The sequence below is a fragment of the Nesoenas mayeri genome (genome assembly GCF_963082525.1).
Source record: "Nesoenas mayeri genome assembly, chromosome: 9".
NCBI lineage: Eukaryota > Metazoa > Chordata > Aves > Columbiformes > Columbidae > Nesoenas > Nesoenas mayeri.
In genome coordinates, this window is record NC_137557.1 from 11631669 (window position 1) to 11654815 (window position 23147).

At 37.7% G+C, this 23147-nt stretch overlaps 1 protein-coding gene across 1 annotated transcript in view; it reads right to left on the reverse strand.

The window, feature by feature from the left end:
* The window catches only part of NAALADL2 (N-acetylated alpha-linked acidic dipeptidase like 2), a gene marked incomplete at both ends in the record, with an annotated part of 329666 nt that extends 311214 nt beyond the window's left edge, over window positions 1-18452 (reverse strand). Inside the window, one exon of the mRNA XM_080349764.1 lies at window positions 18410-18452. Within this exon, the coding sequence (XP_080205890.1) occupies window positions 18410-18452 (43 nt within the window). The remainder of the gene's footprint in view (window positions 1-18409) is intronic.
* Between the last annotated feature and the right edge of the window lie 4695 nt (window positions 18453-23147).

The window sequence follows — 23147 nt, forward strand, 5'->3', positions numbered from 1 at the left end:
CTAAATAAAAACTTATTTTTGTCTCACACTGTTTTCTTCAAAGAAAAAACACTGCTTTAAAAAATTGCTATAAACAAACTGATGTCCCACGCAGGGAAAGATACAGGTCCTACAATGCTCCTCACAACTTGGAAAACGCTTAAAATTAAAATCCAAAGAATAGTGAAAGCCAAGGAGATCTGAGGATTCAAGTAGGAGGCTTTTTGTTTTGGCACCCACATGGTCAGCCTCCCAGCTTTGGTGCTGCTGTCACCGGAGCTCCTGTGCAACACGGGTGGGCATGGTGACATGTGCCTCACGCATTTCTGAAGAAATAAACATTAAATAAATAACATTTCTAAATAAATAAATACTTATTTAGAAAGGAAGATCACCACAGAAGGACTCCTTCCTGTTTGAGTAGCGCCTGCTTTTTAAGCAGACTCAGCACATAATCTTGGTATGGGTTCTATACTGTTATAAAATACAGGAGGTCAATTTTTTCAAAATAAAGCATATGATAAAACTTTTCTCCAAGTTTGATAAAATATTGACATTTCCACTCACAAAATTCTTAAAGTGCTCTGACACTTCCACAACTATTGCAGAGCTGGAAAAAACTGACAATATTTATTCATTTTACTGGCTTCAAATAAGTGCATATATTGTCAGATTGAGTCTGAAATTTAACCGTTGATTGATGCCTCTAAAAACACTACCTGCATAAGAAATAGTTTAATGCCAAATAGCAAAATGATATTTAAAGGAGATTCTTAGACAAAGTTATTACCAGGATTATCAAGAGAAGAAAAAAAAAAGCCTTTATTTTCTGACTGATTCTGCATGTTTCCCTTTGCTTCGAGAAAAAGTGGATCATTAACATTTAAATTGAAGTGAATTAGACCAATTTCTACACTGAATGGCCTGCAAAGCAGGAAACATGATCTAGCATCAAGCAAACAAGCAAATCAAGTCTGTTATCAGCCCCGCTCCTGAATAAAACCCTGTGTAATGTTGTATACCCAGCACACAATGCATTTCTCAAGAGAGGAACAACCCGTAATGACCTTTGAACAGCCAAGTCAACATTAGAATAGGAACAGTCTAGAGATGCTGGACTTTGCGGTAACTTTACATGTTCAACGTGTACGTCAGCACTGACTGTGTTTGAGGAGTCTTAATGGATTACTGCATTGTTAAAGTAACACGGTTCACTGTTTACCAGTATACTTACAGAATTGTAATAATCTTGAAAGTGACTGAAAATACAACTCAAGGATAGAAATTAGGAGAGGGTGAAAAAAGGGTTTTCACTTTCAATACAGTCACAAAAGCGCAACTGTTGGATCCTGGATGGGCCTGAGAGCACGGTTTTGGGGCCGTGGCACACTGATGAGTTACTAACGTGACAACAGATCACTGACATCCCAGTCAGGATCCAGGTATTCACTTTAGGCTCCAGGTTTTGAAAAAAAGTCCTTCAGATCCCATACTTTTTCAGATGGCGTACTTCAATAGATGGTATCATGTTAACTTTGAGCTGTAACTGCAGGTTGACTTCCTAAGGTATAATTTCTTGCATGAGCACTTACAGTGTCTGGGGTTGGATCAGCTTTCTGTCTCCTAACAGGAAGAGAGGGGGAAAAAAATGCCCTGGCAAAGGACTATACAGACTTTCTTTTGTTAGTTTTGCTCTTAGGATCTTCCCATTTCTAATTTACACCTTTATTACTGCATCAAAGCAAAACACGCAAGATAAAAGTTGTATGCCAACTGCAGCCAGGTTCATAAAGGCTACCACTTTAGAGCCCTAATGAGTGTTTAACGCCCTCCTAATGCAGGCAGTGTACAATAATCATTTTTATAGCCAGGTTATGAAGCTTCTGGCTCTTCCTTGACAAAGCCTGCTCTCTCTTCCCTTTCTCTAACACAAAACACCAGCAACCTGGCTCAAAACTTAGGAAATAAAGGGCACAGCAATATCACTATCACATAAATTTAATAAATATATTTCAAATAGTGTTGAGGATCTGCTACTAATAAATGCAAAAAAAAAAAAAAAATCAAGCCTAAGACTGCAATATGCTTTCATATTTTTTACACTCTGATATTGCCAACAGCAAAATTAAACTGTAAGAAATAATTACAAGTTAAGGCTTTATTATTTGCGGAATATGTGCTTCCTATGCTACCATTGTCTAAAAATCAGTTAAGAGGGTAAAACCAGATGGGTGAAACCACTCAAACTTCTTTCTTTATTGGTGGAGTGATACACACAGAGACTTTTTCCCCAAGTAATCCATTTTCCAATTGAAAAATTAAAGAAAGATTTAGTCTAGGATTAGAATCAGCTGAGGGAGGAGGGGGGGGGAGTGCGGAATATGTATATATATTAGTAGCTCTTAGTAGTCATTCCTCATTATAGTATTGCACCAGGTGAAGATGTCCCTGCTCATGGCAGGAGGATTGGACCAGATGAGCTTTGAAGGTCCCTTCCAACAAAAAGTCTCCTATGTGCCTTTTCCAAATATTTCTTATTTAGCACAGCTGGCAGATATATGAGCCCAACTGGACAACAAATGACATGCCATCACACAGAGATCATGGGATCATGGTTACCATTATTTTAAGCAGGAAACAATTATGAATAAGACTTATTTGTTCTCTTTTCACATTTATTAAGCCTTCTGTCTTTTATGAGAAATGCATACAGAGGGTGGGAATCTTTAGTGTTGGAAAAATAATTTGATTTTTGTTTCTTTGAGAACTTTTAAATTAGTTTTGCCAAGATTGATGATCAATTATTGTTTAAAATTTTGATTTAATTACTGTGATCAGATGAAGACTGTATCATCCCTCGATCTTCAGAATAGTCTCTGGGCTTCTACCAAAAAAAAAAAAACAAAAACAAACAAACCATCATAACTCAGCTTTATATACTTTTTTGTAAGTGTGTGAACCATTCTTAATGTCAAAGCATCTTTGGCAATACAAGCACAGTAAGGAATTTGGGAGTATCCAATGACACCATTGATATTTTACCTAATGTGTAACACCAGGCATTGGAACAGGCTGCCCAGGGCAGTGGTGGAGCCACCATCCCTGGAGGTGTTTAAAAGGCGTTCTTACCAACAGAAATAAGTGTCCACTTGTCTTTTTTTTTTTTTTTTTTTTTTCAGAACTAGCTGAAAACTTACATTTTGCAGTTACCCATGCAAAGTAATGCGACTCAACACTTAGCCTTCTGTTAATACAGTAAATGTAAACCAACAACAATATAAAAACAGACACTTCCGTAAACGCTCACTACCAAAATAAACACATTTCTGCTGCTTACTGGCTGAGAGCACAATAAGAACAGCACACAAATCCAGACAGAAAGCACGTGGTTTGCCAGATAAGCACAATCAATGCCCACTACCAGAGCTGGGTTACGGCATCTTCTACTTGAAGATTTTGTGACGCCAGTCATTGTGTTTCTGACAAGAAATTAAATCTCCAGCAGACTCAGCCCATCATTTCCAGCAAATTTAAATACCCTATCAGCAGTCGCAGCACTACATAGATACTCCTGACAGATTCCTGGTGATATACTAACAGTTCACTCTTGCTGATTAAATGCAAGGCAGCCAGACAACAATGCACATTAGTAAGCAGGAACAATCATTAGAAATTTGATTCATTATGGGAAAGAAGGAAATAATTTCAAATAGGACTATTAAAAGTAGTTAAAAACACATTTACACTATGTCCTCATTTTGGTTAATTATAAAAACTCAAACTATTTATAAATATTGAGTTTTTATTTGAGAAAGAAAAGCTTTAATAATCAGTGAAGTCAAAATCTGGAGGAGCTTTTTGCAAAGACTGAGCTGATTAAGAAAAACATGTATTCTAATTCACATAGAAATTAAGATCTGTCTTTAATGATTTAAGACTAAAAGCTAATGGGATATATAACTTATGAAAATTATACAATTATGATGATACATAAAGCGACTAATATGATAAGGCTTGGGTTTAGTAACATGATACAGGATACACTGTCACAATGGCCTTAGGAAATCAACCATACACTACTCAATATTATTTCTCTTTGATTTCTTCTCCCTCACCAAGTAAAAGCTCTGCAGAAGCCACAGCATCACTGACTGCAGCTGAAAACATCAGTTACTCTTGCATGAAATTGAACTGTATGAAGAATAGGAAGTTACTGATGATCTTCACATTTTGAAGTATAATAGAAATGTTTATCTTTATACTTGGCATAATTTAAACATTTATACACTAGTAATTTAAAATGGCTGAAATGCCTCACGGTTACGGGGTTTACAGATGATAACTGAACAATCCAGTAACAGTTAAAATGCTGCTTTTTCAAATGTTCTATCTCAGCATTCTGCTCCTATTCTATTCCATGGAATATAGGATTTTAATTTTCTCCTATTACAGTAAGCAATCATGCCTCTATCAGTTTTCCATCTTTACAACAGATGTGCATATTCAAAGACTTAAACACTAACTTCCCAAAACAAATACCAAAATAAATCCAACTAACACAAAATGAAAAATATAGCCAATTATAACTTTTTAGCCCATAAATGTGATATTAAAAAAAGAAAAAGTTTTCTAAAAGCAGTCTGTCAAACAGAAGCATGCCAACAGGATTTTTTTTTCACATATGATCAACTGTAATGTGACTATTTCAAATGAATGTTCCAGAACTAAATTTAGTATTTCTTAATTTATTTTTAGGATTGAAATAGTCAGTATATTACTTCTTCCTCTTTTTTTTTTTTCTTTTTGTTTCCATGAAAAGTAAGACATGGGTCAATGGATGGACTGTGTCCTCCCTCTTCCAATTCTGAATAACAAACACGCACAAGATAAAGTTAATTAAATGAAATGTAGACAGATTTTCTCCAGTTTTTAAGAGGAAGAATTCAGATCAACTATGAGAGGTAGGATAAACTGGATAAATAGATTTACTAAAAATGCATGTATGTTTGTGCTTATAATACCTATAATCTGTTACAGTATCTGACTGCAATTCAGAAGTTTTAAAGCCTGGGACTGATTCAAATATTTGTGTTTGCTTATCAGATAAGAATTTCCATACAGAAAAACAAGATGACCATAATGAAATTTTAGTTGGTCTATTTCACATCTGGTTGAAAATAATTTAAAGACACCAGCTGTATCTCATCGCCTCCACATAAGACCTGTCTGCACATGGAACAACCAAACACAGCTAAAGCTACAGATTCCCATGGCCAAAAATAGAAAACACCACAAAAATTGCTCTTTAGAAGTCTGAAATCTGATTTGGACTAAACAATTACTCAGACTTAAATGGAGATGTGCTGCAAACTGAAGTTACTGCATCTTTTAAACTCTTACATATATCTATATATATGAGCCTGCTTCATCAGCAAATCTGTTTCTTTTCCTGGGATCCTCACCTCTGCTGAAAGAAGCCCCATTCCAAGTCTTCACTATATAGAAAACTAGATGAATAATACAATCATTGCCTTTGAGAGTATCACTAACTTCCTAGATTAGTATCACAATCACATGTTGAAAAGGAAAGAAACCTAATCTCTTAATTTTTTAAAAGCTGGATTTAGTTATAAGCTAAGTGTGTAAACATTCATGAACTTTAACCACCGCCCTTTTGTACGTAACCATGGAACATGTACAGCTAGTTACTGTACAACATTCCCTCGCTGCTCTACCCATTTGTCTCCATCATGCTCTGTGGGACAGGCAGAATTTAACAAAATAAAATAACATATCCAAAGTAGGCAACCAATGCACTTTGCATGCTATTGATTTATGAAAAATGTCTGTAGGGCAAAACAAGATCACTGTTTTCTCAAGTATTCTGTCTGATCCTGGCGTCCGCTTTCTCTGTTCTGAGTGTGTGTATGCACCCACCCAAAACACAGCCTCCAATCATGATCATTTACAAATACGTAACCTGTTGTCTCTAAAAGAGTGAAATACTATGAGAACAATTGGTTTGTAGACCCTTGTGGTGTTCCTCAACGATGTGAAGAGTCACCTTCAGAAAGCCAGTCCAGACACAACAGGTACTGACACTTTAAAGACATCCATGCCAACAATGAAGGATGTCGTTTACCTTAAAAATGCAGAAGGCAGTAACATTAAAATAACCAAAGAAATACACTGCATTTATAAGTCAAATCTCAATTTTCACATTTAAGAATGACTGTATTTTGGATAATATTTGACTAAATGCAAATTCAAGGGCTAGATTTTTTTTTAAGAAGTCTGACATCTTAAAATACTTAGCATTTCCATTAGTCAATCAAAAACCAAATCACTATGACAGATAAATGTCTTTTTTCAATTGTTTTTTAAAAATGACAAAATACATATTTATTTTCTGTAGCAAATAGATTTTTGCATTATGAAGTGAGTTGGAAATGTCACAAAGCCGATCAAAAAAACAACTCTGAAGTAACATACAAGGAACCCTTCGCTTCTAGATCACATCTGGAGAGTGCTTAGGGATACTCAGACTGATGTAGAGCTTTACAGCATAAGAAAAAAGGAAAAGTGTTCACCTGGCTGCTGTGCACAGGGCACTGAAGTAACTAATCCCTCTTTCACACAGAAACCTGTCCCACGTCTTCCACATGACACAGGAAGGAGGTAACACAAATAATTACATCAAGACCTGTTTTATAACACTGCTATTAGTACAGTGCCTACAACATTTCAGACATACAGTCAAATAGGTCTTTGAAAAGTCTGTATTGAAACAAGAAATATCCTGAGGAAGGTGGAATCTTGCTCTCTGAGCAGAGGTTCCATCAGTGCAAAGGAAGGTGGCTGGTGCCGCCAGCCTCAGTAACTGCCCGGCACGGCAGCACAAGTGGTTTCTGAACAAATATCACATTCTTCATGTTGTTACCTTTCTCTCCCAACCTTTCAGTTCCCATCATTCAGGGATAGAGTTTTGCTCTTCCTCTTGATTTTTAATAGCTCAGCACATTCTAACCTCACATCTTAGGAAAGCTTCTTTTTGTATAGAAAACACCAGGATGTTTTTCCATTTCATTTGAACACTTCTACTGCTAGAAATGAGACAATTAAAACCACAAAGGTACTTCTAAGTAGTCCTTGCCCTCACTGTATTTACCTTCACTAAGATAATGGCACTTGAGAATTATTGACAGATTTTAACCCCACAATGCCTGCAGCGCTCAGGCTGTTATTAGCTGCCTACCTGCAAGGAAAGTCAAAGGTAAAGAGTGAAGCAAATTATTTGTGCAAAGCAAGACAAGGGGGCAACCCAAGCCCACACAGAAAATCTATTATTCAAGTACAAATTGAAACAAGTCCCCTTCTGTCTTAGGCCATCTATGGCTTTGAGTCTTCAGGGTCCAGCTCTGCACCCAGCTTTAACAGGTGTAAGCTACTGTTTTCTTTTTTCTGCTTCTACCAAAAAGGGGTCCATCTCCCTACATGTAAACATCAGAAAATTTATTGGCAGTCAGCTATTGTTAGGGCAGACATCATGTTATACCAAACACAAATTCCCTCCAAAGCAAAAGCCAATTAGTTGTATGTCTTATATAACCAATTTGTTAAGAAGAAACAACAAAAAAAGCAGAAGTTAATTGCATTTTAATATAAAATCTTTACACCTTTTGCAGATGATTAGGTTATTTCACAGTTTATTATAAAACATTTTCTGTTATCATTAACTGAAAGTTAATAGTTCTCTGGTGTGGCGGTTTCAGTGTAGAAGCCGCAGTGACACACCACCATGAATTTTAAGTTGCTGCATATGGCAGTAGTACAAATCTGACCTGCCAGCCAGAAACAATACATAAAAAGTAGAGTATATAAAAATTAGAGCTTACATTTTTCAACTTATTGAGCTTCCCTTTGTCACCAAAATAAATGACTCAACACACAGATGGCAGAACTCTTCTAGAGAACAAGGCCCAAATTAAATGGATAAAGGGTAACTGCAAAGGAGGAAAAAATCAAGGCAGGCCTAGGTTTGCAAACTGCTGGAAGTTTTTAGAGAGAGCTCTGGACATTTCAATGGATTTTTTTGCCATAAAAATGCATACATTTCACACGTTTATTTTTTTTTTCAAAAAATTAAAGTATAGAAAAAAGAATATTCAAGTAGTACTAGGGCTCTTCAGAGAAGACAGAACTGGGGGTAGTGCAATGCTTTTAACTTTACCAAGGGCTCTGCAGTCAGATAGAAATGCCACCTTAATCCTGCTCCATAAAGAGAATGCAGATGCGTTTCAATTGAGACGTTTAGTCTTATATGAAAATATAAGTCAGAACTTGCTATAGAAAGCCTTCAAAGACTTCAAAGATTGCTCCATGTCCTTGAAAAGGCCACAGCTGTCTTCCTCCCCAAGGCTCACCCCAACAAAACACTCGACGCTCACACAACACATTTTGTCTCTGTGTGTTCTTAATAGTCTTCCGTTTACCTGCTGGAGTGCAACCTGTCAGTTTGGCCACCTCAAATGCCTGCAAGCCTCAATGACATTTTTTGTTCCCCTTGTCTTCAAGGCTAGTCAGCCAGAAGTCAGCCAGAAGGGTTCAAGCATCAATACACCACTGGCAAATACTCTTACGAGGGAGCAATTTCCTACCAAAGAGCTGGCAACAGCTACAAAAAGCTGCCTCTCTCAAGTCAGCTTTGTCCTACTTTGCTTAGTTTACTTATTCAATAAGAGGTCACAGCATCGCAGTAACATACACAAAGTTTGAGAAACTTCAGATGCCACTCTGTATCAGCACTCACAAGAGGGTGCTAAAAACATGAGAATATCAGTACAACTAGCAAGGAGAAAGTGACAGATGTGCAACCACCCCTTGTTGAAAAGTAAGGGGTGAAAGGGACAAAAGTACAATATTTCTCAAAGGTGTTCTGGGAGTTTCCCTTACGGAGCAGCCTACCCCCACACTACAGCTTTACAACCAACCTTTTAATACAGAAGCGTCAACACAGTATTTGGCACTAAGATTAGGTTCACTATATCTTTGTATTAAGCCAATTGAAATACAACTATTAATACAATAGTTTGGCACAGTTCTCAGGACCACACAAACTACCTTCATGCTTTATATGATACAGACATTTGGAAAGAAAACAAGCACTTTTTGGTCCCACAAGCATCTTCTCATGACTCCGAGAGTCTCCGTCACTCTGTCATTGCAGTGAGTTGCCCCCCTTTTGTCCTTCTAAGGGCCAGTTATTTGGAGCTCTCTAACCCATTTTTCCTCAGCAAGTTCTCTCTATGTAGCTCCAGTTCCCCTGGAAGGAAAGACTACCTTCCACCATTACCTCAAATTGAGGGTACATCTTCTCAAAGACCACAGCATCTCCTCAAAGACCATTTTGGGTAGGGCAAAAGAAAGGGAGCTTTACCCTACTCTGCCTACAAGGATCCTCGCACTGATACTTTAAGGAGTGCAACCTGTATTTCCAGTCACCTGAAATGACTATTTTGGGGATCACCTCAGTTCTCCTTCATCTTTCCCTTACAGTCAAACCTCATCAACCATAAGCAGAAATGCCATGAAACAACACATTTGGCTCTAGGCCTTATTATGATTAGAAAGGTTGTCAGCATTTCTAATGCTGCGCTCATTACATGCTGTTCTGAAATTCAAACACTTTAAAAAGCTCTTCCTCCTACTCTGCGACATCCAAGTAAGAGCTCCCGGTGCTGAAGAGCAATGCTACCTTTGCCACTGACTCAGATCAGAATTTCACTATTTTAAGCCAGACAAAATTTTTACACTGACACCCATTGTCTAACAGCCCTGGTTTAAGGCAAAAAAACCCCACAGAAATAAGGCTCTAGCCTTTGTCTTATCTGGTCCTTGAAATTATAGTTTTTCCACATCAGAGAAAAGTCAATTGAATTGCAATTGCAATTTTAAATGTACCTCTAAGACAAGAAACATACTGTCTCCTTTATAGCATCCCATGGTGAAAAGGGGTCTTTGATAGAATTAGAATTTGCTTTCTTGCATCTCAAATGCAAATTTCTCTGGAGATAGCTAAAAAAATCTGGTAAGAAACAGAAAACTTCAGTAATAAAATATTTTTAGTACATAAACAAACCAAAATATTCTCATTTGCATATGTTATATTTTCATCTCCTCTGACTTTTTTTATTTTTATCCTATATGACAATGCTACTAACAAACTAAATAACCAAAAAAAAGCAGGCAACATGTCTGATGCCAGATGCTGAAGATCAATAGTTATTTCCCAAAGTTTATGGCATAATTAAAATTTGTAACAGGAATAATTTTCTTTTCAACCCCTCAGGCTAAGCCTAGAATTATTGACTAAGTCAAAGTTATGTAGTGTAGCATTTTTTTATTGTGTTTATGGATAATATAAAGGATTTTATGGTTTTTACATGTAATCTGGTAAGCATAGAACAAGTAAATAGGAAAAATTCTCTATATCAGCAAAGCAACAGTTATAAACATTTTGTTGCTTAGGTATGTAGAGGAAACAGATTTATACAATTCACTGTTCATTAACCATCGGCTATACTACAGTTCACAGGTGGATGGCCAGGATGCCCATGAATTAACAGAGAACTGGATTTAAAGCCCCTTAGAGCTTGACTGCCACGAAGCTGCTGTGACAGGGAGGCAGCTGCCCAGGGATGGAGTGCAAGGCACCGGAGTCCTCAACACTGCCCGAACAGAGAGTGATGTGGTATCTGTAATTTCATCTATCGGACTATTGGCATGGTTTTATATTGATAACCGAAACAGTCCACCTAGGCTTTCATCCGCACAAGCCATACTGGGAAAAGACTTGAAGAGAGAAAGGACAGCAAAAGAGAAGAGAGAAAAGTTGATTGAGGATGAGGAGAAAAAAAACTATTCTGCTGCACAACCAACATTGCCATGATTTGGGTCTACTGTAACTCTCAGACTTTTTGGGTTAAATACACTCAGTTTAGAAGTGGAAAGACGTATATTTGTTTCTTGTCAGCCCTAAAAACTCGGCCTTGGGCAGTGGAAGTAAAACTGGTTTATTTCTTATTTCAATCAATGCTAATAACAACACAGGCCAAATTAGACCCTCTGATATCAGTGCAACCCCATTACTTTCATCGCCTTTTCACAAATAAAATATAACTAGAAAGTTGGTAAACATTTCTGCTGATGAAGCACAAGAACAAACACAGTCTGACTCAGCCCCTCTTTGCAGCACTAGCAGGAATAAAATGCGGTAAACTTAATTGTGTTGTGAAGGCACATAAAGCTGAGCTTACACAGACAGCAGAAATGGCACTTCTATAGAAGCACTGTTGGAAGAAAAAGATGAATACATACACAAATTGACAAAGCCAGCTACTATGAAACTACAGCTATCTCTGCAGATTCACAGTAACACTCATGCTAAAGATCTCCCCTCCACTTTCTATGATTATTTCTACAGGGACAGATCTTTTTATTCTCCTCAGTCCTAAGAACAGCTTCAGTATATGACCAGAATATAACCAGAAACACAAAACTGGAAAAAGGCAGCAGCAGGTGCAGCAAGAACAGACCCCATACCAGTGTCGGCCCAAGGCAGCCCAGGGCTCTGCACCAGCTGAAATACTGTCCTGAAGTGAACATGACCAGAAACTAAAAATTAAAGCAAAAAGCCTCTGCACTGCTACACAGAACTTGCACGTCTTTCTTAAGAGTGAAGAACATGGCAAGTCTCCTTGAAGGTAACCATTGGTTTCCAATGGTTTCAGCTACTTCCCTGACATGGATCATGTAAATCTCTCTTGCTTCTCTGACTGCTAAGAAACAGTTTTGCAGTTACTGTTCACAGTTCTATATATTCCACAACTGTGAGATTGCTAAAATCGTCACAACTATGACATGGATATAAAATACAGCTGGACTGCATCCTTACAGTGTTCCTTTTAACCCTCTGAAATAATCAGGGCTAGAAAATTCCATAATAGGTAAAGAAATCACAATATTTCTGACAAATATGCACTCTTCTTCAGCAAGCCAGGCAGCATTTTGTTCTGTAGGTGTGGACATGTCCTCACTTCCCTGGGGTTGCACACTGTGTAACTAAAAACTAATCATAGCATAAGAAGAACTCAAGTCACTGAAAAGTAATTGAACTTGTTTTCTCCCCCTCTCCCCTATACCTAGGACAGGTACATTTCAGCTACATTTACTGTTGCATAAAACAAGTGATGTCTGATAAAAATCTTCTGGAAAAACATTCTTCCAGAAGAATATCCAAAATACCTGAATTTTGCCTGAACATTTTTAAGTTCATCTGATATAATACAATTACAGGAGGCTCATTTCCTTAGTAATCAAGGCTAAAACAGCCACATGCAACCCCTCAACTTCTGTACCTGCGTTAAATTTTAACTACTTGCCACAACTATGGCAACTCGTAATAACTACTGAAACCTGTAGGACAAAAAAGCAACAGCACTAAGAGTCCTTACCCAGTGCACTTCTCCACCTCTTCTCAAGGCACACGCACATGATGTGACATAAAAGACTATGAGTCTGTCACGCTTTGTTTGAATACCTTCATGGTGTGCTCTTGGTATAACACATCATTAATAGTTTCAGAAGGGTGAACTGAAGCAGTACAGTTTCTCCCCCAAACGATTAGAAACAGGTGAATGAGATTAAAAGTTACTCAAATGCTAATTAAAATTTTCCTTCCGCTAATACAGAGTTGCTTCATACACCTCAGGATATATTATACATAATACTATATATATATATATATATATATATATATAATGAAAATCTGGAAATGCACAGAGTCACCCTTAGCAACTAAGAATAGAAGGAAAACTAAGAAAACCAAGTCTCCAAATTTGAAACAAATTTACAGTGACTCATTTCAAATTTTTGAACATTCACTACGTGGGAGAACGTTATTGCAGAGGTACTGAGTCAGTACTCTTTTTAATTGGCCTATATGTCCTAAAAAACCTGATATTTCTTCTACTGGCTCAAATCCAACTTAAATAGCAATGATAATGGTATAGAAAACACAACCCAGGAGCACAACAATCACTGAAAAGTAGAAATTCTTTCAGTACTACTTTTTCATCATTTCTCAAAGCATACTGTATTACAATGTAATGATACTACATTACAGTCATGCAAGGTCCATAAACCTAATGGAATATTAAGAATATCGTCAGTATGAACGGACTAATTAAGAGACCAGGCTGGAAGGGGTGAGGGGAGGGCAGGAGATGCCAACACACAAAACAAAACTAAAGATGTAGGGAAAAATAAAACAACCAACCTTGATCGCAACAAATATTGCAATGTAGAAAACTACCTTGCTTGTCTTTAAGAAGCACATCTCAACAACCCAATGCAAGACAGAAATGCTGTTTACAATACCGTCCCAGGATTATACCACCTCATTTGTGGTGGTGATCTGTGGAGATGCTGTTTTTCAAAGGAAAAAGACAAATTAAAATACCCCCCTCCCATGTTTTCCACCAGGACTATGGAAAGAAATTCCTGTATAGAGATGGAAAAAATTCCAACCACTTCCAGAAAACTTCCAGTACTTCAAAGAGGAGGAATAAGAGACCTTTTGTTATGACCTGCTATGAATGCAAAGCACTCTTTAGATTATGAACTAGTGTCATAACTGCATAAGAAGTTTACATAAACTTTGGATTATTTTGCCTGAACTGCTAAAACTATATTGATATTCCCTCTGCATCAATCTCAAGTTCTTTACTTTTCTCCAGTAACGAACATACTTTCAGAGAAAAGAGGTACAGGAGCAGCCAAAATAAATATAATGCTTACCACACACACTGAAGAATGATGTGCTGGGGTAGAAAATCAACAGCTTCCCTTGGATCACATCCCTGAGTGGCAAAAACTTCATCTGATAGACCCTACTGCCGACAAGAGCTTATTTCTACATTTGGTAGAAATTCGAAGTTTAAAGTAGCTTTATGATCAAGATGACAAGGAAATGTTTTGAGACACTTTGCAAACATCATCCTTTTACTATACATCTCCTATATTTTCAATTTCAGTTCTATGTATTGCAGCAAGATGTTGCAATCTGGTTTCATTTTCAGGCATATATATCAGGATGCAATCACCTGCAGCATACCTCTAAGAACTGGAAAGGATTATAACAGCAAAACAACAATAATAAGAAGCAGATTGGGAGCTGGAAGTCTTGGGTCCCATATCCAGTTCTGCTGTGGACTCTCACGATTGGAGAGAGATTCACTGTTATCATAGTTCAATTTATGCAGTTTTCTCAGTTTTAATATGGTTATGATCATGAGGATATTTCTGTAGAACTGAAATCCCAAACCCTAATTCATGAGCACATACGAACCGGGAAATCAAAGCTTAAAAAAAAAGAAAATAGCATACCTGTGATAAAAGAGTTAAAAGCACCTAAAAATGTTGGAATGACTTAAGCCGAAGTCAAAAGAGTGCTCTGTGCTCATCCAGCTGCTGATGGCTCTGCAGGACTATTTGAATCTCATATTTTTCACAGCACCAGGATAGTGATCAGAACATACTTCTCCAGCTCTCTAGATTCACCACTTTGAAATGCAAGTCAAAAATCTACAGGAGGCAGCAATAAAATGAATTATTTTAAATTACCCATTGTTGCTGTACCTGGTTGGTGAATAGAGCCAATCTATATAAGAAATGCTGTCACAGGAAACCCTCACTATTATCATTCAAAAAGAGCCAAGGAGGGACCCAATGATGTTCTGCTAATTCCCGTCCAGAGAGCAAACAGGCACTCAGTTCTCAGGTCACTGAATGCAAAGTGGGGAGGAAGCATTTTTACAATGGATCTTCAGAGTTACCACCTTTTGTTAGAACCCCACTTAATAACCGCAGCTGATTACAGCATTCATTAGCATTATTCAGAGTCTTGCTCAAAAGCATAAACCTGAAACAAGACTGTTCATAATCCAACAAGCAGGGCAGACCTGGTGGCCAACATGGCCTCTCATTAAGAAAGCTTGAGACTGAAAAAACACCATTCAAAAATTCATTTCTGGGACATTCCTTTTTAATCCCCACTGCCCCGTGCAAGCATGCCATATTCTTTATGCAGGCTCTTAATATTTTTCTATGACCTTTCTCAGAAAAAAAAAAAAAAAAAATAGATGCTTCTTTTAGACTTGGTCTCTAAATGTTTCACGAGACTACATATATATTGATCTAAAAATCAACATCAGAACACAAGAACAAACCCTAAGGAATGCACACTTTGGAGCTGATCCATAGTCCAGATTAATTATGAAAGGAATCTGAACCTGCTGAAAATTATTTTTAAGAAATATTACACTTACCTAATCGTATGTTTATATTAAAGATGTATATAATGAAATAATGTCTAAAAATGCTTTAGATATGCTAATAAACAGCAAATAAGGGAACCCTGAAAAAAACCCAAATTTTTCAGGATGGTGTATTTATAATGCTCATATGACTCCTCTCATTCTTGCTCACTTACTGTGCCTCCCAAGAACTGGAAGAATAAGCTGTTTTAACTTGAATTTTTAACTCTGTCCTCTGTGGACCAGAGAGAGAAGCATGTATTACACACACTTAGCAAGCGAGCAAAACTACTATGATCATCCAGCAATGCAATACAGTGTAAAATCAATTACAACTGATGTACAATATCATAAATCTCAAATTTACAGTAATTGCATCTTGTGGGGCTAATATTGTCATACTCTCTAGTAAACAGTACTTAATTCACAGAAGACTGAAAACAACAACTTGTGGAGCTTGATTCTGAAAGAAAAAAAAAAAAAACCAACAAGAAAACCACAAAAAAAAAGCGCCACAAAAATACAAGATGTTCTCAGTTAGTTGCAGTGCATTTCTGAAGGGCTCTCAGTGTGCTCCCTTGAATCAATTGATGGCGAGCAGTCAAAGCCCCATTGTTCGAGGCTTTGCTCTTTTTGGTTGTCACACCCTGGCCGTGAGCCTCCACAGAAATGGAGGGCTGAAGCATTGACAGAAGTAGCAGAATAACAACAGAATCGAACCAAGAGCTAATTTATTCTCTGAACTTACTGTACGTGGTGCAAAACAAAACTGCTGTGACGGCAGAGTGACCTTATATTCACTGACTGACCAGATGGCGAGAATTACTGACTTATGTAAGCCCCGAGCCTTCTCCACCATCTGACGGCTGTTTGGTGAAATCAAATAAAGGTCTCTGCATCGTCTTCAGTGCACAAACCTAATCATCACAAGACCATTATGTCGTGCGCTTAGAAGAAAATGCTGCAGGGAAAGGCAAGGAGCGAACAGAACTGAAACCTTTGGATCCTCAAAAAGGCTGCAGAACCGCAGCACACAGGTAAAGCACAGCAAGGAGGTTTGTGCACCTGCTGCCCAGGCCGTGTCTCTTTTGCTAATGAATAAGTGAAGCCAGCCCCCAGGGCTGTCAATCTGGGACCTTCAGTAATTCACACAAGCGCCAAGTTCTCTAAAAATAAAAAACATGAAAAGAAATGCAAGTTGTCTGACTAGCAGTGGTTTTGACAGGTAATGTTAATTTTTTCCACCTTTTTTTCCTTAAAAAAACCCCAAACAGTTGAATCACCAATTATTTTGGACATTTTCTATAAACAAGCACATATGGAAATAACCCAGTACATCAGATTGATAGCAAATGAAAAAACTTATACTGGGAGCGTATGTGTGTATGCCCAGAACATTTATCTCTAAAGAACAGTATTACTGTGCAGCCCTAATTCTTGTCCCATTTCTATTAATGCAAATCAAGAGCAATTCCATTTGGCTACGCTTATTTACACTAATGGAGAAAAAGCAAAAATTAAGTCAATCACAATCGAGGTTCCCAAAAGACCTGTACAAAATACAACGGGCCTGAAAACTTTTCACATCAGTTTTATCAATATCATTTTATTAGCAGCAGTGAAATAGACCCTCACAGAATGAAAACTAAGATCAGAACTAGGCTGGATAGATTTCTGAACACCACACGCTGTAACCTCAAGTCAGATCCTGAGTTAAGAAAGAAACAATGCCAATTCTCTCATTGCTGTGCCAGAAATAGTGTTTAGACCTGTCCATTACTGAACATTACTGTTGCTTTTTTCAAAATTAAAATGTGGATCAAAATTGAATTTGCTGCTGCATGTTTTCCAGGTAGTATGTACATACTTATTAACACACACCAACAAAAAAAAAAAAAAGCAGTGGAATAAAAGCTCTCCACGAACAAATCTGCTATGGCATTACCAGAGTTATTTCCAATTAACACAGGTCTGAAACACATATCTGAACGCCAGTACAACATGGTTGTGCGTATAAAAAGAATAACTTCAAGGGAAAATCAGTAACATAGCTTCTCTTTGACTAGAAAGTTACCTTTTCAGCTCTTGGAAAATCATTTGCAAATTTCACAATAGCTTGAGGATTCTTGCAAAACGCATAATAGATACAAAGCTTTATCCCTTGCTGGTATGGAAAGCATGAAAAAGAGGCCAGGATGAAACCAGTAAATGTAAGCGAAAGAAAAACAGGGGTTGAATATCAGGGGAAAAAAACATTCAATGCTAAGATGATAAAATAATGGAATAATTCCTCAGAAGATAATACTTCCTGGGATGTTAAAACTGTCAGAAGAAAAAAAGAGCTACTGGGAAAACATTCTTTCTCAAAGCAAAAATTTGACATTAATGTTGTAAAAGAAGGACTAAGTAAGATTTATGAACCGTTGCGTTCAGGTTTCTACTGAAAATTTAAAACACCTAAGACAGAATGTTCTGTTCTTATATTTAGTCACACAAGTGCTTACAAGGGCTATTTTGTATGTGTTGGTGTTACCTTTGCACAGCCCACAGAAGGAAAAAAAAACAGACAACAACCTGGAATAAGCCAAGAATGCAAATTGGAAAGAATATCATCTTTATGCATCTACCACGGCCTGTTCCTATGCAACAGGTACTCAATTTGCACAAAACAGTTGTGCAAAGCATCTCCTATCCAAAAATGATTTCCAGCAGACTGAAATACTTTACAGAATGGTAACCTCACCTTCCACAAATCACCTTAAGCTTAAAGCAACCTTTGTTGACAACACAGTGCTGAATGCTTATACGGATCTTATCACATCTTCCCTTACCCTCCAATTCCTGCAGTGTTTTTTTAAAAGCAACGTATTGCTGAGATGAGGGTTGTGGATTTCCTCCTTCCCCCAGAACACATGCACATGCAAAAACACATCCCCTTGCGTGGACATGCAGCACACGCTGCAACAGCCGACAGCAAAACAAGCTCCCACATGCAGAGACTGGCAATGCCCCAAACCTCCAAACAGCTCAGCATTTTGCAGGTTGCATGTGCTTACCTTGTTGGGATGGACTGGGGACACCAGACTCATTCTCTCCCATTTCTAGGGAACTATAAACTCCCCTGTGTAAGAAACCAAGCTGTTCTATCAAGTTGACTCGGTTGCTGTGCAAGTTTTGACCTTCCGACTTTCAACTGTAGCACGGTAACTGTATACCTGACTTTCTTCTGTGAATAATTAGCATCCTGCTTCCTGAGCTACCTGGGCTTGCCTGACCTGTTTCTCTATAAACTGACATCATATCCTTTGATCTCGCTTTGATTAACATGTGCTTCAGGCAAGGCTGCTTTGTCTCCTCCTGGACTCTCCCGCTCCCTTGCTCCCCACCCTTGCCTTTCACTTTCACACCGATAGTGATCTGAAGAATGCTTCTCCTTCCACAGCAGGTGTTTTAGTCAAAATGCCAACAGAAAGTTTGTGACTGATTTTAAAGATCCTCTGAGTTTGCACTTCATAGGAAAATTAAATGATAACCATCAAGCCAGTCTCCGTGGGATGGAAACTCTGCAGCCACAGCCTTCCACCACGGAGAACGAGCATCGCCGCAGATGCAGTGCCCCTTGGCAAAATCCTCGCGAAGAACCTCAAAACCAAAACTACCCTTTCCCTGTCTTTCACAAAGGTTACCTCCAAGGAAAATGCTTCACTTCAACACTGTAATTTTGAGATTGTTTTGACTATGTAACAGAAAGGGCTTATAAACAAAACAAAAGGTCATTTTGCTTCTCTTCCCCTCTTTCTCCAGCCCAAGGACACAAACTTTTAAGATAATCTTATCTGGCCAGACTTCAAGTTGAGTTCCAAGAAAATATTTGCTCTTTTCTGCTGGGGAAATCAAATAACAGGTGTCTGATACATTTGTGATCAATTTGTTGAACAAGTGCACCTGTCTCTCTGCCTACAAAGTTAGTTTTATTTTAACATTTACATTTGGAGCTGCCAATGACAAAAATCAAAGAGAAGCCACAGCACTATTTTAAAGGAACAAACAATGAAAAATTGCAAGAGCTAAGTAGCTCTCAAAATGTTAACCTGTATCTGGCTACATTCAAAATGGTCTAATCAATAGCGCTAAAATTTTTTTTTAATGCAGTATAAAATACGTATTTTTAAAACTAAACTGTATTGCATTTTTCTCCCCTGTTTTTAAAGCACTGAAATAATTATTTATTAGAACAGACAGGTAGAAAAAAAAAAAAATGAAGAGAAGTGTTTCAAGATAATTCAGGCTAGGTAAAGTGTACCTTTAAAGTAGAATTTCTGAAACAGACTACGCTAATTCAAACATAAGTCTTATTTAGGAATAAGAATATCCCCCCAGACAGTAACACTTCTCAAGCTAATCTTCACAAGGCAGAATAAAAAAATACTTGTGTCTTTTAGCATTTCACTCTCAATTTTCTCTATGCACATTAAGCACCTTCCTCATCCTCACACACCGCCAGCTTTTAGCCATGTTTAAACGTCGGAGCTTTGTCACAGAAGGTAAATCAGACATCCCAATCCTGAATCATCTGAATGGTGAATTCCAAAACACCTTCTTACTTGGTTCACAAGAAAAAGCTCATGCTTTATACTTCCCTGATCAGATTAGTTGGGTTAAATTGACTGTTCAGTCAGAAAAGGCTTTTACCAAGAAAGAAAAGAAAAAAGCAAAATGAACTTTTATGTTTGAAAAAATCAGCCTTTCATGATTTTGTTAGTTTAGCTGAGCTTTTGCTGGGTTTTTTCCCCATAATCCTCAATCTCAGCTCATGGCCCAAAATTTGCAGCCAATGGTTCCTACATTTCACCAGGCTCATCCCTCCCAGAATCCCAGTTCAGTGCCAAGGAACTGGAGCTGCCCTTGGCCAGTTCAGAGTCTGCGCGGAAGGAGAGACTCCAGCAGACATTGGGAATCTCCCCAGCTGCACAGCAGACACCAGTAACTTCCAGTTCCAATGCGGAACATCATCTTCAATTAATTTACGAAGTTTCCACTTGAAAGTATGAATGAAACATTCAAATGAAACCTCCATTTAGTAGATGGAAGTCTTTTTCAGCTCAGTTTTAATGCAGCTTCCTCTACTGCAGGACAGAGATTAAATTATTTTTGTGTGCAGAAAATGCATAACCTAGAACTTTGCTGGCTTTGAGATTACTTGAAGAGTGACAAACCAAAGTGGCTTTTCCTTTAAGTATCCAGTAGTACAGTTAATGAAATGAGCTTGCAAGAGTGGGTACTGAGCCTTTACTGAAGGATCTGACTATGTCTATTCCTGCTTTTCAAACAGGTCTCTAATACTAAAGGAGATCTGCACCATCATCCTGAAGCTCAAAGCTGATAAAAGGCACATAAAACAGGATAAGGAAAATATTTAGGTACTGAACTTTATCTCAGCTCTCAAGTAAGGTCACTATGGCAAGTGTATCACTTACTAGTATTTTGATTTGAGAACCGACACCCATGTTAGCGGTAATCCTTCCTGGGGATAGTAGAGGAGCCCATACAGAAGCTCTCTCTTCACCACCAAACTTGGGGTTTGTGATGAGATTTAGTGCTGAGTTTCTATATTCAAACAAACTTGAGTTGCTCTATATTTATAAGACATAACTAAGAATACCAAGTTTATCTGTCAATGAAGTTCTGCAGTGCTAAGCAAAATATATTTGGTAATTAACTGATGAGATAGAAATATCTAAAGTATTTCTGCCCTCTTCAAACACAAACTGTCCATCTCTTGAAAGACAGAAATCCTTAAATATCCTACATTATTATAACTTCTAAACACAGAAGAAATAATAATGTTTAGTTTTTACCTTCAATTCTGTAAGTTCCTCCCACATATAGAGCAAGCTACTATCCTCAAAGAAAACAGAAGTCTAAGGCAACAAAAATAAGTGTTCTTCTTTGCTACTAAGTACCACCACTTTCCTTAAAGAGTCAGATCCTGATTCTAGGCTTTTAGCACATACAGAAGTATTTTGTAGTTTAAGCTTTAGCATTTTATCACAACACCTTCTGGTAACTCTTAAATATTTTTAAGAATTCAAGAGGTGACAGTGATAGTACTGAAAATACTTGTTTCCTTTGAAATGAAGCCTGCAAGTGGGAATAGCGGAAAAAGGACTGAAACTCAAGATATTTCACGCTTTCTGTTCCAACAATGACTGATGGTGAGAAATGGCTGGCTTGGTTTTATGTTCCCCTAAAACTGTTTGTTGTGCTCACTTGCATGCAATGATTTAAATGGAGTGCTTTCCAAAGGAGGAACTCTTAATTCATTCACTCTCTCTAGAAATACCCGAATGTGAAAATGCAGTGGTTTTGTTCTGCTCCCAGAAGAAAATAAAAAGTTGTTCTGTATGTTTACAGTACAGTAACTACAATGTTTCTTGATTCTAAGCAGTGCATTTGATGGACAATGTATGGAAATAGAATTTCATTATGACAGTGATTCTACAAAAGAAAAAAGGTACATCTTACACAGAGCCATGCCAAACAGACCTCTGTGTCATACTGCAAACGTCAGGGATGACTACAACCTTACCTACATTCAATGTCACTAGAAAGAGAGTGTTCTCCACCAATGGTGAAAAAACTTGCCAGAGGATATGAATATTGTCACAAGTTTTCTAGGGTAGCCCTGCAAACCTAGAGAGGCACCAACAACTGAAAGCCTTCAGGAAAGCAAAGGTTTCCTCTAAGTGCGGGACAAATTGCATTCAAGACTCTCATTTCTACTCAAGAACCCAGATATTTTATAGAATTACTGCAAGAAAGTAATATCAACAGCTAACAGTTGCTGTCATTGTTTATTGGCACCATGTTTCAAACTCCCAGGTGTATTATGCTACGTACTTTACAAATGTAATAGGAAGACACGTCAGGGTTTTTTCCCTTAAAGAATACTTCCAATGTTTTGAAAGTGCAAATAACAAGGTATACTTACTACATGTGAAATAGCACAGGTGATACAAATCGTAACTATAGCTGAAATGCAAGCACTGGGAATTTGCAGAGTTGTTTTGCACAAATCTCTAAGCTGACTCTGTGGTCCAGTCTCTGTGAAAATCTGCCAGTGGACAACCAAGTGTTTTGAAGTTTATCACAGAAGAGAAGAGTTTTATGTAGTGACTACCTGTCTGGCACCACAGACTGACATTTTTCACATGATAAAATGACAAATATTTCACCTTCAACAATGGCAGGAGCGCTAGGAGAAAAGGGGCAGTGCCAATACTCTCTTCCTCACAAAAACGACGGGGCAGATACTGATGTTCAGGTTTTTAATATTGTTGGTGTTTGGGATCTCCCTTCTCCCTTGCTAAATGAGAAAATCTCATGCCAAGGGAATTTATTAGTATGCAGAAGAAAACAAGGTTCAAAACATCCATGGAGTTTTCATTAATTTTTGTAGTTTTGTTAATAATGCATACATTATTTTTTTGCAATACTTGAATAATGGATAATTGTTATGTCTCTCTGAGACCTATCAGTCCTGAAATGACTGACAAACAGAACACAGTAGAGAAGGATCTAAGACAGTTCAGTTTCTGACCCCATTTCATAGCTTTATGATAAGAAAAATAACATCTCTCTCTCCACTCTCAAAGCCTTGATTTGGAAAGCTAAAACAAGAAAAAAATCGACAGCTTTCCCCAGCAGAGGTATTAGTCCCTCCACAGAAAACAGGTGGCTTTGTCAAAATGTCATTTCTAAAGTTACTTTAAATATCTTTTTCTAACCAGTTCC